General features: G+C 33.6%; 1 protein-coding gene across 3 annotated transcripts in view; it reads right to left on the bottom strand.

Annotated features, from left to right (window-relative positions):
• The window catches only part of LOC107680695 (calcium/calmodulin-dependent protein kinase type 1-like), a 21,273-nt gene that overhangs the window by 2,826 nt on the left and 690 nt on the right, over positions 1 to 17,757 (bottom strand). Inside the window, exons 1-10 of one of the 3 annotated variants that reach the window (XM_016476704.1) lie at positions 17,479 to 17,494; positions 14,872 to 14,979; positions 6,712 to 6,843; positions 4,999 to 5,073; positions 4,706 to 4,844; positions 3,675 to 3,801; positions 3,363 to 3,438; positions 1,950 to 2,062; positions 1,611 to 1,689; positions 1,408 to 1,495 (exon numbers count right to left, since the gene is read on the bottom strand). In XM_016476704.1, the coding sequence (XP_016332190.1) occupies positions 1,408 to 1,495; positions 1,611 to 1,689; positions 1,950 to 2,062; positions 3,363 to 3,438; positions 3,675 to 3,801; positions 4,706 to 4,844; positions 4,999 to 5,073; positions 6,712 to 6,843; positions 14,872 to 14,957 (915 nt within the window). In that variant the 5' untranslated portion in view covers positions 14,958 to 14,979; positions 17,479 to 17,494. Of the gene's footprint in view, positions 1 to 1,407; positions 1,496 to 1,610; positions 1,690 to 1,949; positions 2,063 to 3,362; positions 3,439 to 3,674; positions 3,802 to 4,705; positions 4,845 to 4,998; positions 5,074 to 6,711; positions 6,844 to 14,871; positions 14,980 to 16,837; positions 16,954 to 17,478; positions 17,495 to 17,757 lie in introns of those variants that run through there. The other 2 variants (XM_016476702.1, XM_016476703.1) reach the window with 2 other exon arrangements.

The raw sequence follows: 17,757 nt of genomic DNA, 5'->3' as shown, positions 1-17,757 counted from the left end.
AGGTGCCCTTGAGCAAGGCACCGAACCCCCAACTGCTCCCCGGGCGCCGCAGCAAAAATAGCTGCCCACTGCTCCGGGTGTTTGTTCACGGTAATAACAATAACAACAACGTGATATCTGATTTGAAAAAGTAGAAAAAAAAGTTTGACAAAACGCTATTCGAACCCCGGTCGATTGCGTCAAAAACGACTTCCACACATACTTCACCATCTGCGCTACTGGAGCTGTTATTAGACGATAGTCTTTTGTAATGCTTTGTAATCACACATTGATGGGCGGAGTTAGTGGGCTATTTGCACTTGTAACACTCCGTTTTTTTATTTTTTAACTGATGTTCAGCTGTTTCGGGTCATCGTCAGTAATTTTTCTTGTCTTCACCACCTGGCTACTGTTGTAAAATGTTGAGAGATTCAAACAAAAAGTAATCAACAAATAGAACAAAATAAAAAATAATAAAGACTGCAAGTGACGTCGCTAGCGGAAGTGCAAGTGTCTGAGAGTGCAAGCCTGAGAATGGACGTCTGAGAGTGCAAGCGCCAAGCTGCAGCCAGACCCTTCTGGAAATGCGCGCCAGTAATCGGCGGTGCATTTTGGGTAATGTAGTTCATGACTCAAAGCATGTTATATGTGTTAAAGAGAAGAAACGGAAACTGAGTTGTTACTTTGGTATTGTAAGTCGCCTGCATATTAGAAAAATGGGGCAATGTACTAACTAAATGATGTATTTGCAGATTGTGAAACCAGAACAGATGATTGTTGTAACACTGTCCCATTTCATGCTTGCAGGTATGAGTTATTGTGTTCATTTTGTTTTATTATTGTTTTATTAATTATCAGTGTTCATAAATCATCCGCTCACGTGACTTTCCCCCATTCAACTCAATGACGGCACGCTTTAGGGTCTCTGTAGAAAGTCTAATGGACCGAAGGGAGGCAAGCCTCCGCTCTAACTTTACCTGCGGGTGTCGCTGTTGGGACAGTGTTACTTTATAAAAACGAGTGACTTTTAGACATTTAATGTTATATTTAGTCATATTTGCGTTGTTTTATTTTTGTAATATCGATTATTTTCTCATCCACTTTTGAGGAGAGGAGACACTGCCTCCCTTGCCTTCTCGGAGGAAATGCCCCTGATATATATATATATGACATGTATATACACTGAACAAAATTATAAACGCAACACTTTTGTAATTTTGACCCATACAATGTATTTTTGGCTATTGCTACAAATATACCCCAGCGTCTTAAGACTGGTTTTGTGCTCCAGGGTCACATATATATATATAGCAAGTTGTTCTTGACAGACCAAGTAAGCCATATTTGAAGAACGTCACGCAGATCTGTTGGGCTGGAAATGCAAAATGTGGATGATGTACAAAAAGGATGATGTAGTGGGATTCTCACCTTCCATTTACTTTTAGCAAAGTTCTTCTTGATCTGAGCGCTGACAGACTCATGAATGTTCCTGTCGAGAGCCGTGTCTCCAGAAATCCTTCAAAATCAGAGATGGGGGACGAGTTAATAATACAATTTTGGTGAAAAGAGGAAAAGGATATTATGATCATAGATAAAGTTAAAAAATAACACTTATTTTTAGGTAATCCTACCATGGGTGCTGTAAAGCCTGCTCACACATGTATCTCAGAGACGGCTCTTTCTCCATCAAGTGACTGATGAAATCCTTGGCTAGGATGGGATATGATCAACAATATGTTTGTCAAACAATATTCAAGAAAATAGAAATGCCCAGGATAGAGCTCATCAGTAGTTTTGAGAAGGTTTTTTTATTCACTGTCTGCACTCCTATTTGCAGACAAGTCACATTATATAAAAATGAACTCAGCTCAATGTTGTTACATCACTAATGGTATTTTTATTTTTAAAAACCTACAGTTGAGCTCAACGGGTGCGATCTTTTGTATCAAGAACATCTCAAAATGATCTACCTGAGTCAGAGATGTCGTCCCAGTATGGAGAGTCAAACTCATACTCTGCTTTGAGAATCTGCTCGAACAGCTTGGCATCATTTTCATCGTAAAACGGAGGGTAGCCACATAAGCTGCAAAAGACATAGCTTTGTAATAACAACCAACTGACTGTTAATTATCCCTCTTATTATTTGGTTCAATGAACAAGCAAACAAACAAATAAATAAAATATTGATTTAGATTGAAATATTGATTTAGATTTACTCATTTTAAATATCTGACTATAATTTGGAATGAATAATACATAAACAAAATAAATAAATTCCTATAAGAATTGACCATAAACAAACAAACAAATAATATAACAAAAATGAAAAATAAAAATATCAGAATTGACCATAAATAAAAAATAATTTTAAAAATACTATAAAAATTGACAAACAATAAATAAATATGCACAAACCAAATATTTGACATGACAAATGAATGAATATGAAATATTGATTTATATTTACTCATTTTAAATATCTGACTATAATTTGGAATGAATAATATATAAAAAATTAATTACTATAGGAATTGACCATAAACAAACAAACAAATAATATAACAAAAATGACAAATAAAAATAATATCAGAATTGACCATCAATAAAAAATAATTTTAAAAATTCCTATAAAAATTGACAAACAATAAATAAATAAATAAATATTCACAAACCAAATATTTGATAAGACAAATAAATGAATGAATATGACATATTGATTTATATTTACTCAATTTAAATATCTGACTATAATTTGGAATGAATAATACATACAAAAAATTAATTCCAATAAGAATTGACCATAAACAAACAAACAAACAAATAATATAACAAAAATGAAAAATAAAAATAATATCCGAATTGACCATAAATAAAGAATAATTTTAAAACTCCTACAAAAATGGACAAACAATAAATAAACAAATAAATATGCACAAACCAAATGTTTGATATGACAAATAAATGAATGAATATGAAATATTGATTTAGATTGAAATACTGATTTATATTTACTCATTTTAAATATCTGACTATAATTTGGAATGAATAATACATAAAAAATGAATTTCTATAAGAATTGACCATAAACAAACAAACAAATAATATAACAAAAATTGACCATGAATAAATAATAATTTGAAAAAATCCTGAATGAATGAATATTAAATATTGATTAAGATTGAAATATTGATTTCTGTTGATTCATTATAAATATATCAATAAATATGGATTGACCATAAATACGAATAATTACATACATTTAATAAATTAAATCAGATCAAATAAATAAATTCCTAAAAAATTGACAATGAATGAATAAATAAATATTTAAAATAAATATGCACAATTTGTGATATGACAGATGCAGATCAAGGAATACTTACAGAATATAAGAAATCACTCCTATGGACCAACAGTCTACAGCTTTACTGTATGGTTTTTGTGCCAAGACCTCTGGAGCTGATTGAGAGAGAGAAGCTTTCAGTGTTCCTTTTTTCTGTTTAGTTCACTTTCCTTTTGAGCTTTGTAGAGAATGAGGGCAGCATCAAAGAGGCACTTTAAAGAAGCTAACACTTGACACTGTGCAGCATTTCAAACGACTGAGAGCCTCTAAAAACTGACACATTACTGACCTTACTAAAGATGGTAAGATATAGATTGAAAAAGGCAGAAAACAAAATAGCCCTCACTCGTACCTACGTATCCAGGTGTTCCACAGGCAGTTGACATCACACTTCCTGAGTCCTCGATCTTAGACAGGCCAAAGTCACTGATCATGATATTGGAGTCCTCCTCCATACTGTAATACAACAGATTCTCTGGCTGCACAGAAAGAGAATGACATTAAATCAAGTTTAATCACATTAAATCAAGTCATATCTTGCTACATTTAATGGACAGCCATTGGTGAACTTTTTTCATATGTGTAACACCATGTTGTAATCAGATGTGACAAATGTTTTTCTCATGACAATCCATGACAAATAGCATGCAACAGGGCATTTTATTGGTCACTTGGGCTATGTCTGGAATAGAATACTACTATAAAACTCTTACTATTTTTATAAAAGTCCAAAATGTGCGATATACACCGACATTCAAAAGGTTGGGGTCAGTAGAATTTTTTTAAAGATATTAATACTTCAGCAAGGTTGCATTAAATCGATCAAAAGTGACAGTAAAGACATTTCAAATATCACAAAAGTTTTCTATTTAAAAAAAAAATGCTGTTCTTTTGAAGTTTAGATTTATCAAATAATCCTGAATTGAAAAATGTATCACGGTTTCTGCAAAAATATTAAGAAAAACAACTATTTTCAACATTAAAGTCTGTGCAAAGCAATATTAAATATGTGTTCTGAGTTTATCACACCACAGAAAAATGTGTTATTAACCACCCAGCCAAATTTGAAAAAAATAATTAGAAAAATAGGCATTAGTATACTGCGCAGCATGCAGTACTGTAAGCAATACACTTGTATTCTATTCCAAACACAGCCTATTTCTGTCAAGTTATGTAGCACTACCTACTGTTAAATCTCATTGGTCAGATTTTCAGCTCCACACAGCTGAATATTAAACATTAAACACTTTTGTCAGTGATTTTGTCCCTTCGTGGCAGTATTTGGCTTTCAGTGAGGACAGATTGCATGCTGAATAATTTGTCACATTATGCCTGGTTAGAAAGGCAGAGCATAATTATAGGGAAAGAATAGGTAAGCTTTACCTTCAGGTCTCTGTGCACAATGCCCATATCATGCAGATACTTCACCGCATCTAAAATCTGCCGAATGAGTTTGCTGGCATCTCTCTCGGTGTAGAAGCCCTTTTCTACAATCCTGTCAAAGAGCTCTCCACCCGATACGCTGTGAAGACCCACACAAACAAACTACAATTAGCACCTCTACTACAATCACACAAGAATTCTATTGACACTGCAAATTAAACCAACATCAGCCAGTATCTAAGTAAAGTATGTCACTATGGTTGATGTTGTTGTGAGTGCTGAGAAAAACTCACAGCTGCATGACCAAATACAAATGCGACTGACTTTCGAAGATGTCTTCCAGTGAAACAATATTCTCATGTTTTATTCTGAAAAAAAAAAGAAAACACCAATGATTAGATCATAAATTGGTGGTCAGACTTATTATTTTAGCTGAAGGACAGTAAAATGGTCTAAGATCATTAAATTATCTAGGGACCAGAACATCAGAAAGTCTAGTTTTTCTTGTAGGGTTCAACTTGAACAGGATGCAATTCATATTTTACATTGTGTTTATGTTGATTTACTTGACTATAAGGCAGTGATATTTTTATATTACTTATATACTATTATAGTATGTATAAATATTTGGAATTAACTTTTATTTTTGCTTTCAGGTTTCATTTTAATTTTAAGTTGTAGTAATTTATTTGATATGTGTGTTTGTTTTGTTTATTTTTATATATTTCTATTTAACTTTTAATTTTTTTTTATTTAATTTCTTTAATTTTAATTTTTTTTATGTAACTTTTATTTTATTTCAGTTTTAGCTATTTTAGTACATCAACTTATTTATTAGCAATTTTAGTACATCAACTTATTCATTTCATTTCTATTTTTCATTTAAATCTTTTAAATTTCAATTTTTGGATGAATGAATTGAATGAATGAATGAATGAATGAATGAATGAGTTTTAATTCCCAAGTGTGCACTTTAATTTAATTTAATTTAATTTAATTTAATTTAATTTAATTTAATTTAATTTAATTTTTCTAATCTAATTTAAGCTTTATTTCAATTCGGAAACCTATTTTTAATAATTTTAGTTTTTGTTAACAATAACTAGACTGCTGTAAGGAAATGTAATATGAGTGTTAATGTTATTGCATTGCTCTAAAGATCTTTTCACGCTCTACTCACGATGGCTTTCCTTCCTTCTTCCCTATTTTTAATGCACTTTCTCAGTCTCTACACCAGCTATACTCAAATCAAACATTAATAACATTTTGCTCCATCTCCATTTGACTTCCTCTCTTTTGGTTTCCTGCTTTGCATGCTTTGATTACAGTTTTTCACACCAATGGTGGGAATCTCTCTCTCTCTTAATTCTATTCCTATTCCTCCTCTTTGGTCCCTTCCTTCCTCTCTTTCACAATACTGCTGCAGGGAACCTCCATACCATCTCAGCCTCTGTGTGTGCTGTTGCCCTGGCAACAGAGACACTAAAAATAGGACGATCTCCAGTGCTCTTGACATTTCCGGTGCACACACTTCTACAATTTCTAAAGCTATAGCACATTTTTTATGGCACAGATAGCATTTACAAGAGCTTTTCGTCTCTCAAAGAGCAATCTGGCTTTTAAGAGGAAAAGGAAGACACCTTTCAGCATCTTGACTGCCATTTATCCTTAACACAACCTCACAAAGAGTCAAGCACTCGGCAGCACCCGTCCTATATCTGCACACAAATCATGACATGGTTTCGCTTGATCTCAAACAGTGCTGTCATCTGCTATTGGCCCTGTAATCAAGGAGTTCAGTACACTGCAGACTACAGGTTTCCTCTGTTTGGCTCTCTCCGTGAAAAATATATCCTGTCCTGTATAAAACATTAACAGCTTAATCCAGCCTAAGGCCAAGTTGGTCCTCAGCTGGTTTAGATGGTTGATCCACCGGCTGTGCATCCTGACTATCTAGCCAGACTGTTTTTTTTTATGCTGTAAATCATTAGAGAGTCAGTTCTGACCTGTGTAGCACAGCAATCTCATTCTCAATGCTGTTTTCCTTGCCCTCCAATGCTTTCTTAGGGATGCATTTGATGGCTACGAGTCGCTGGGTCTGCTTCTCCTCAGCCAGGAACACCTCAGAGAACGCCCCCCTGGAGGACAGGAAAGATGGAGTTAGTGGATATTTAACTTTCCCGCAGTGGACCTTTAAGTTTTTGCTTTGAAAGTAGACATTAACCAATATATTGACCAGAGCTGCATTTCCCAAAAGTAAATGCACTCGCGGTCTCTATGACCTACTTAGGCTAATTAATTGACCACTAATTCAAGATTATTAACATGAGCCAGTAAGCATAATCAAATTTAATTATTAAAAAAATTTTTTTTTTTTGGTAATGGTCATTGTAAATATTACAGATATTAATTACATAAAGAGTTTTAAATATTTCTTGTAAATATTACATGATAAAAACTGCAATTGCAATTATTATGTGTGTCAAGTTTGCCACCAATATATGATATAAATCTGGGGTTTGCCTTAAATATTTATATACAGTTGAAAATAATGACCAGGAATAAGCAGCATAAAATAACATGCTACCTATCAAAAGTTTGAGGTCTGTAAGATTTTGGTATGTTTTTGAAAGAAGTCTCTTATTAATGCTTATTAAGGCTTCATTTATTTAATGAACATACTTTTTTTTTTTTTAGGATTCTTTGATGAATAGAAAGTTCAAAAACTACATTTATTGAAAATGAAATCTTTTGTAATACTATAAAAGTTGTTACTGTCACTTTTGATCAGTTTAATGCATCCTTGCTAAATAAAATTATTCATTCATTTAAAAAAACAGTGTAACTCTGAACAGCTTTAAAAGTTAATGCACTAGCGTTTTTCTACATCACTGATGGAAAAAGCAGAAAAAAAGGTGATTTTTACCCTGTAATTCAACCCTGATTGTTGTGTAACAGGAAGTAAACAGTGCTGACACCTTTTCCAGAGTATTTTTCTTTTTGTGTGTGTTGTTTGTGCAACAGAAATATTGTGAACGGCTGAGATTTTATCAGGTCAGACTCGTCTGGTGGGGAAAGATGAAACAGTGTGCTGCAAGTCTGCATCCTCCAAAGGGACACAGGTAGAGCCAGAAAAAGACAAACAGCACAAGCTGTTTAATCATCCAAGGAATGTTTCCATGTGTTTAGGCATCTGGGTGTGTGTTTGTCCTATTTCGAGCATCCTTTCAGGGTTTTACAGGATTGTAGCCAAAACATTCATTCTTGTTCTCTTCCTTAAACACAAAGCCTGTGTGTTAAAACGAGCACTGTCATGTATAATCTAGCTGTCCCAAACACACACTCCCTAAACTGCCTTCTTAATCACAGAGGGAGCAATTAAACATACAATTTGCCACTAAGGAAAAGAGAAATAAACAAGTCAGAGAATAAATGACAGTAGAGGAAATGTATTTTCCTCTCTTCCAAGACTAGTATTAAAATGCTAATTATCATTTCAAACATTTCATTCTTCTTGTCTCGAACTATTCAAAAATAACATCTAAATATGAATACAGATACCCAACTAACAAAAATATGTTCTAAGAACATTTTGTACCCATTAAGCTATGGAAACGTTATTTCTGAGGTTCTTTGTACATTCAAAACGTCCTATTTTTTAAACGTTTTAAACGTTTTTTTCTTGGTTGAATGAATGTTAAAAGAATATTCCATTATATCATTTCACAAACATCATTGGAATATTACTGTTAAACGTTCTCTGGACGTTCTGAAATGAGTAGTAACATTAAAAAATTGAAAGAAAAACATCAAAATTAAACATTTCAGAAAAAAAGTTTCATGAATGATGCATAAATAACGTTTTTGTTGTAATGTTTTGAGAACATTATAACTTTGAATGACATTCTAATCACGTTACTGGAAGAACGTTTGTTCTTAACTTTGAGAGAACCTTTAAAAACATTTGAATATTCAAATTTGACTTAATATTTAAAACTCTTTCAAAATGAAGAAAAACAAGTGAACATGCAAGGGCATTTTGAGAATAACAGGAAATTTGGACTCAGCAATTATGTGTTGTGTGCAATTTTTTGAAATCACAGAAGCTTGCAAGCGTGTCTGTTTGCATGAGGATGATTTCAATTAAAAGGACCTTATGATATGTTGTTGTTGAGATAATAATAATAATAAAACAGAAATCTCCAATGACCTGGAAGTCATGCTAGTGAGTCATGATCACATCAGTGTTGTTTAGTGAGAGAGAACAGCTCATAAAGCGCTGCAGTTGTCAACAAACTTTCTACTGGACTCGTATCACAGACTTATCAGACTGCATGCCTTAAGTGGAAAGGGGGAAGTGCAGGGGCAAAATGGAGGTCGGGAAGAAAGAATGAAGGAAAGAACGAGCGAGTGAGAGGAAATGAAGAGAGCGAGAGCTGTGCTGTTGCCATGAGACATGGTGTAATTAAGGCCTCCCATGGCTTCCTGTGGGTAAAGGAGGAGGAAGAGAGGAGAGAGAATGGAGATTAGGAAATGATACAAGACAGCCATGTGGGTGTTTGGGTCTGTAAATAAGAAAATTGTTTCGCAGAGACATATTACAAGGCCAATCATTTCCCAACAGCAGCTCTGTGCACTAAAATAGATTAACAAAATGCTCATGGTGTAAAGTGTTTCTCTAGTGAGGGGTTCAGAATCATATAGAGACAAAATAGTTTATGTGTCAATAAAAAGTGAAAACAACATCACTGAAAGGAAAAATTACAAACATACATTCATACTAGTTATATACATTAATGTTTATATTACATTACACTGTTTATGTTGCATAAAATGTTTAAATGTCCTACAATGGTGCTGAGAGATTCTTACTGGTCTCTGAAAGCATTATTAGATTAGCTAAAAATATTCAAATTTTACCTAATATTTATTTCAAACTCTTTCAAAATATGTACAAAAACAATAAATAAACATGCAAGTGTATTTTGAGAATGATAGGAAATGTGGGCCTAGTCATTATATGTCAGTTTTCTGATATCATAAAAGATAAAAGTATTTTTAAAATATTTTTGCTGTTGCATTATACTTACTGTTAATTCACTGTTTTAATAACTATAAAAATATAAGGAATTTAACTCTAATTTAATTAATAAAAGCTGAAGATTCTCTCTCTCCACACACACACAGAGACACACACACACACACACTTATTTTAGAATGTCAAGTAGAGTTAATCAAGTAATACTGACGCTGCATTTCATTTAACCAATGTACCTGACCTGGAAAATAATCTGTAAAGCAATAATCCAATCATTTCAAAGATTTAGTGCCGGAACACTAGACATCTCTCATTATTAATTTAACTGCTGAAAAAACTCAACTTTTTATCTATTATGCTTTCATCTGTCACAATTAATTATCAGTTTAATTTTTTACATTAAATTTATGAAATACATTTTTTTTTCTCAGCAAATATTGATAAAATTGATTGATATCCCTTGTAAAAAGCCATTTAAAAACCTGCTCTGAATCATACAGACTCACTCTAACAAGCTGTGATTAATAATTGAATAAAAATGCAGCATGAGTGGCCCTGATTTCTTTTTTTATGGATGTCTTTTAAAAGGCTAGGTTGTTTGGGGAGCTTTTTCTGTACTTTTAGACTCCCTTAGAAAACCGTATAGATTTGGTCATTACTACTGACTGAAAAAAACTCTGACATCATAACAACCTGACAAAACTCGCCAAATAAAACTGGTCAACACAAATTCTTCTTTCAAAACACCTTTCTCATTTTGTTTAGGAAGGTTGGGAGTTTAAATCAACAAAAGAAGCTTCCAGACAAAAACAGCTCAGAAGCTCATTCATCTTACTTCTGTGACACTCACATAAACATAAACTTTTGTCTAAAAATAAAAGATCCTGTCACCATAGCAACCAGTGCACGTTTCTGCCCTCTTTGTAAATAAGATGAACACTGTGAATGACTAAACCAAAAACAAAACAGTAAAGTCAAAATGATGTTTGAATTCTGATTTGAAAGGGCACAAATATAAACAGTCCATTTTGTTTCCTAAATATCACAGTTTTCAAACAGCAACACTAAAAAATACTGAAAAACAATCACAAATTTTAAATACTAACCTCATGTCTTACAAAAAACAGACCTTCTTCTATTTACAGAAACAAGATAAGCAAACTGTTATTTGTATATATTAGTTAGCGTAATGACTTAAGCACTTACATAACATTTCATAACAAAGTCTCCAACGTACCACCCATTCCTCATTATGCTAACAGCCATGTACTTTTGTATAAACTGTATAAATTACAATATGGAAAATAAGCAGAATGGATAATGCTTACAGTCGCAAATAACTGTTAGCACAACTCTTATCTCTTTTTAGAGCTACTTACTCAAACATTAGATACAGTCTCTCGATATACTGTAGCAAATCCTACACAGTTTGCTAAAATTAAAAACTCCCTAGTGTCCAATGTGTCTCACCACCGCCCAATGAAGATGAAGTGTCCAATTGTGAACCGTTTTCCATGTTTTTAATCAAAATCCAGGTCCGCAGCTAGATAAGCCAGAACAGATACAATTTCCCAAGAATAAATCAATTGACTCCACTCACAGAATTCACGGATAAACCAATTCCATAATCTACTTTAGAAAAGAGGCTTTCTGTCAACATATACAGTTAAATACTCTGAACAACGCCTTACTGGCAAACTCAGCGCTGGGTTATATTTAACCCAGCATTTTTTAGAGTGTAGGTTACAGATTTGCCTATGCAGAGAAACCGTTCCATTTTCTGTCTATAGTTGCATTAATGTGAGATTAATCATGCAGAACAGACAAAGAGCACTTTTTGATTTATGACCAGTATGTGGTCTGCGAGTACAGAATGACAGAAATCTTTTGAGCCATCCTTCTAAAGATTAGCAGGCTAACTTTTCCCATAATATTTACAGATTGCTTCTGCATTGCTATTGGTACAACATACCTCAAGGAAGTTCTCCTTGAGGTTTTGGACTATCCCATGATTTATGACTCTCTTACTCTCTGTTTATTTCTGCTGATGGGGCAGACAGGTCCCCGCTGCAGCAATCTTGCCTACTACACAGTCCGCTTCAGCTCATTCAGCTCTCTGTAGAATTCGTTGTTTGCTGACAAAAGAAAACAAGCATGGCCTGTGCCTCTCAGCACAAAGCTAAAATTGCTCATTGAAATTGATAGTTCTATTGTAGCACTTACAATTAACTGCACTGTTCCAGTCCAATGCAAGATATTTAGTACAACTATAGTTATATATATAGTGTCCACATGACTGTTCACTGACCGTCTGATGGATGTGACAAGCAAGTGTCTGCCAAATGTTTAAATATAAATGTCTTGTACAGTAATGCTATACAACTTAGTTCACCAAGAAACAAGTCATGTTTGCAAGGTACAACGGGCTTCATTTATGAAACGAATTGTGTAAACCCGTTCTACCATAAATTGTCACATTCAATTCAATGCAACAGTTTATGTAACACCATGTCTACATTAGTCCAAACCTGTGTAAATTTCTATCTTCTGCTGAACACAAATGAAGATATCTTGAAAAATGTGCGTAAACAAACTTGTTTCTGGTCCCCATTCACTTCCACAGTCTTTTTTTCCATACTATGGAAGTCAATGGGGACCAACAACTGTTTGATTACGCAAACAGTCTGCTCACGAAGGCATATTAATTTTTAACAAAAATACTGAAAAATCAGTAGTATTGTGAAACATTATTACAATTTTAAATGACTGTTTTTGATTTAAATATATTTTAAAATTTTAATTTATTCCTGTGACTGTAAAACTGAATTTTCAGCAACCATTACTCCAGTCCAAGGAATATTTATTTATTTATCTGTTTATCAGTTGGGCTGCTTAATATTTTTTATGGAAATTGCAAAACATTTTTCAGGATTCTTTGATGAATGGAAAATTCAAAAGGAAAGCATTTATTTGAAATAAAAATCTTGTAAAATTATAGCCTACATGTTTTTTAAAGTGATTTTTGATCAGTTGAATGTTGAATGAATGTATTAATTTCTTTCAAGGAAACAATCTCACTGATCCTAAACTTTTGAACAGTACAGTGTTATCATGTTTACAATTCATAGAAATCAATCCAGGATATTTGTAAATAAAGTAAAAAATGTATTCATGTTAAAAGGGAAATGAAAGTGGCAGGGAAAAACTTTCAAAAATAGAAAAGTGGGATCCGTCAACTAAAGATGCACTGCAGTTTGCTGTAATGTATCCACCTCTAAACAAGACCTAACAATAAAGAGAACTGCACTTGGCCACTTTAAGTTTATACTATATCATTAAAATTGTCTCCTTCTGTTAAAGTAGACATTTCTTTGCCAGAATAAGCTGCAAAGTGGTCCAAACTTTATGCTGACAGTCAAACACAAAGGTATTAAGGACTGAGGTTTCGGTGCAGCAAAGGTCACGACTGACAATTGCTCCACAGTGATGCTAAGAATGTATCTCTGCTGAGTGTGTAGCATGCATGGCTCCAAAGAAGGGGATTTTACATGAGGCTGGCCATGTGAACTCAAGCTGAAGTAAGCATGCCCAAATGTTTATGTTATGCCATCTGAAATAGCAGTCATTCTGGCTGCAGGAGGGGAGAGACACTCATAACAACCCCCTGATGAATATTATATGCTTGAGTATGTGTCTGTGTGTGTGCGTGTCTGAAGGTTTCATCACAGCTCTACGCTATAGTGACTTTCCCCTCAGCAGTGCCTTGGAGGTTGGCGATGTGCTTCCCACCCAGCATTCACCGTCCTGCTTCTCACGTGCTTCGTGAAAGATCTTGCGTGAGTGTCGCTAAGATTCGGCGTGGCAGATCGGTCTGTCCATCTGTTTATCCCTCTCTCTGGCCCTCGTCCTCAGCCATGTCGCCCAAGATGCGGTGAACGTGACAGTAAAATGTACACACTCTGCACACGCACGCGCTATAAATATATCTGCAACATAAAAGGGCTAGTGCACTTAGGGTCGACGAACGCTCTCTTGTCCTCTACTACGACTGAGTTCATGAATAATAGAAACATTGCCAGGTCTACATGACTTCAAAACAAACTGAAATTTTGTTGTTGCTTTTGTAAGAAAGCATCTGGGAATAATATAAATGCGAATGTTAAATTTAACAAATTCCCAATATTGACGGATAATGAAAGCCATGCTGCGTGCCACACTGAGGTGTCATTAATCACACCCGGCAAAGCGAGAAAAAGAGGCAACTGCTCCAACAGAAAATGGATGAGATCTGTTTCTGACGCCACTCAGTGCCAATATATTCTGAATATTGTTTTCATAATGCCAACATGACATATTGCTTTTCTCAACTGACTAAAACAAATGAAGGAGATCTACAGAGCTACAGAAGAAGATTAGGAATAAGAATACTTGTTGATAGAATAGTTGCAGGTGTGATTCAATGGTCTGACGGAGGATTTTTTTCACTAAAACACTGTAAAGACCTGATTTTCCTGTCATCATGAGCTCTGTGTGGTTTTGATGTCCTTTTATTAGAGGAGGTATGAAATCACTCTAACCAAGATTATTACTGTTAACTAAAATTGAAAAAAAAATATATATAAAAATGTTTGTTAATTGAAATAAATTATTAGATGAAAAAATTATTGCTTTGGCAATAAACCCGAAATAGGTTTAAGTTGAAGCACAAAAATTACTAACTGAAAATTAATAAAAACTGAAACTGAAATAACAATAAATTAACCCTAAATATTAGTAATATTTATATAAAAAATAATAAAAATGGCAAAAGCGCATAACAAAAATGACTAAAAATTAATCTGGAATTAAAATGAAAACTGAAAAAAAAAAAAGCTAATTCAAAATATTAATAAAAATTATATAATAAAAATGGCAAAAGCGCATAACAAAAATGACTAAAAATTAAACTGGAATTAAAATGAAAACTGAAAAAAAAAAAAGCTAATTCAAAATATTAATAAAAATTATAATAGTATATACATAATGCTAAAATAACACTTATTGACTCAAAAAATAAATCTGAGATTGATCAAACAATGCTCTGGCCACTTTTATTGTAAATCAAGCAATTAATTTATCAAACACTCACGTCCCCAAGACCTCCTTGAAATCATAATTTTCCTTGATATCAGTTGTCTTCTTTTTCCATCCATTTTCATCCTCTCCTAAAGGCATTGTATTGATTTCCACTCAGGAACTAAACAAGACAGAAGTAGAGGTTAGTGAGTAAGTCAATGATAAAGAAAGTGTATCACTTTAATAAAAAATTAGACATAGACACAAAACAGCGAAAACAAAGTTGCAAAAAACCTGGTTGTATTGAAGAACAGTGTTTTCAGTTTCTTGGCTATGATTAAATCTTACTGCAATAGTGTGGCATTGTTCGGGTGTGCATTACCACATCACACCGCTACTGAAGCCTGCATGTGCGAATGCCGTCATCATGGTACCTGTTACTTTTCTCAGTGCAGGGGAAGATGGGCAAAACCAATAGTTTGTGGTTGCATAAAGCATTGTATTTAGCCTAAGCATCTGCAGGGACTGCTTGAGCACATTGTCATCTGTAAGCCAGTGACCAGTTTTGTTATTTATAGATTTTGAGATTAATTTTTTATAGGCAAACTCTAGTGACTCTGTTATCAAGATGATTAAAACAAAAAATAAATAAAATAATGCATATTCACATATTCATAAAAACATTGAAACTATTTTGTCATGAAAAATATTTCTTTAAAATTAAAGTATCCATCGTACTTAACTCCATAAGTCCTACCTTTAGTCCTCAAGTCCTTCCTATACATGAAACTAATGAGTCTAAATGGATCCGTGTGATTTGCATCACTATTAATGCACATGAGGAGCCACTACTGTTTAACTGACATACACTTATATCATGACATCGCAGGACTACTGGACTACACACTAATTTTGACATATTGGACTGACCTTCAGCGCACATTTTCAGTGCAAACCCTGTTACTCCCTTCAATTTATAAAAAAAATCTTCTCAATTTGATTACACAAATTTAAAGTTATTGAATAAATTATCAAGCAAATATTTTTAAAGGCTATGCAACCTGTTATTATCTTGTTAGAGTCTTTCTAAAGAGTATTTGAAAGTAATTAATTAATTAAAAATGACACTTTTACATTATATTTATTCTTATTAGAAAGCCCCTAAATTTAGTTTTGTTTTATAATTTTCTGTAATTTTGATTAGTCATATATTTTTATTTGATATGGCAAAATTCTCATTTTTCATTATTATTATTTATTATATATATAATTTATTAACTTACATTTTCTCCATTACTATGCTTTTATATCTGTCTTTGGTCATTCCTTATTCCCTGTAATCTTTGTCATCTTTAAAGACATTTAAAATAGATAAGCACTGGTCATATAAGTTTGATTGTTGTAATTCTGGAACTTATAACAAATATTTTTCAAAGGTCAAACACCTTTTTTTTTCACTGACCATTTATTGAAAAGAAACGAAAAAACAGCTCGGTTTTGTACCCTGTTTCGTAAAAAGTGCCACGTCACAGAACCAAACCAAAGCTGACAAAATAAACAAGATTCAGCAATGCATAGAACTCATATACTGAATATGTCATGCATATATCATAACTTTTATCCTGTCAACATCTTACATCAGTTAAAGTACAAGTTATATTTTTCAGATCTGTGCAACGAAGTACAAAAAGTAGCAGAATCAGAATTAGCTTTAGTGGCCAGGTGTGCGCAAACACACGAGGAATTTGTTGTGTTTTTTAAAGTTTTTTTTTTTTTTATTATATTCCTTTTGGACCTGGTACCATGGCAATGCCATGGTGTTTCAACACCCGTATCAAATTCCATGCTATTATATACCATGGAATATGAATGTGATAATCATTCAGTACCATGCTATAAGATCAGTATACCACAGTAGTACCACATTATGTTTAGCAGAAGATTACACATACAACAAAGCAATAAATATTAACTATGATCTTAGAAGAACAGCGTTTCCAAAGAAAAAAGTTAAACATGCAATGCACAAAAACCCTTACCACTATCTGAAAGTGCTCCGCATCTCGAGTCATTGAACAAGCAATGCACTATGCCAGTGGACGCATATTGTTCGTGTATAAGTGTATGTGTGTGTGTTCAGACACTGCGCATAGATGCGCATTCAGGAGTCTGTTGCCACCTGCACTAACAATCCTCTAGGAACAGACAACGAAGCATTAACAGGAATAGACTGAAAACAGATCAAATGTTTGTTTTCAATCGACGTTATCTTACATAGACTCCTACTATGCAACATGGACTACAGTGTATTGCCCACATCATGCATGAAAGCTTGCAGTGGCATTGCAGAAGATTCTGCTACTACATTTAAATCAGTTCATACACTTCATCCGCTGACTTAAGTTTTTTTTTTTTTTTATTATATTCCTTTTGGACCTGGTACCATGGCAATGCCATGGTGTTTCAACACCCGTATCAAATTCCATGCTATTATATACCATGGAATATGAATGTGATAATCATTCAGTACCATGCTATAAGATCAGTATACCACAGTAGTACCACATTATGTTTAGCAGAAGATTACACATACAACAAAGCAATAAATATTAACTATGATCTTAGAAGAACAGCGGTTCCAAATAAAAATGTTAAACATGCAATGCACAAAAACCCTTACCACTATCTGAAAGTGCTCCACATCTCGAGTCATTGAACAAGCAATGCACTATGCCAGTGGACGCATATTGTTCGTGTATAAGTGTGTGTGTGTGTGTGTTCAGACACTGCGCATAGATGCGCATTCAGGAGTCTGTTGCCACCTGCACTAACAATCCTCTAGGAACAGACAACGAAGCATTAACAGGAATAGACTGAAAACAGATCAAATGTTTGTTTTCAATCGACGTTATCTTACATAGACTCCTACTATGCAACATGGACTACAGTGTATTGACCA

This window comes from Sinocyclocheilus anshuiensis, unplaced genomic scaffold (genome assembly GCF_001515605.1).
Source record: "Sinocyclocheilus anshuiensis isolate Anshui unplaced genomic scaffold, SAMN03320099.WGS_v1.1 scaffold396, whole genome shotgun sequence".
NCBI classification, from domain to species: domain Eukaryota; kingdom Metazoa; phylum Chordata; class Actinopteri; order Cypriniformes; family Cyprinidae; genus Sinocyclocheilus; species Sinocyclocheilus anshuiensis.
The sequence above is the reverse complement of the archived record's forward strand: the minus strand, read 5'-3'. Positions and strand labels throughout refer to the sequence as shown.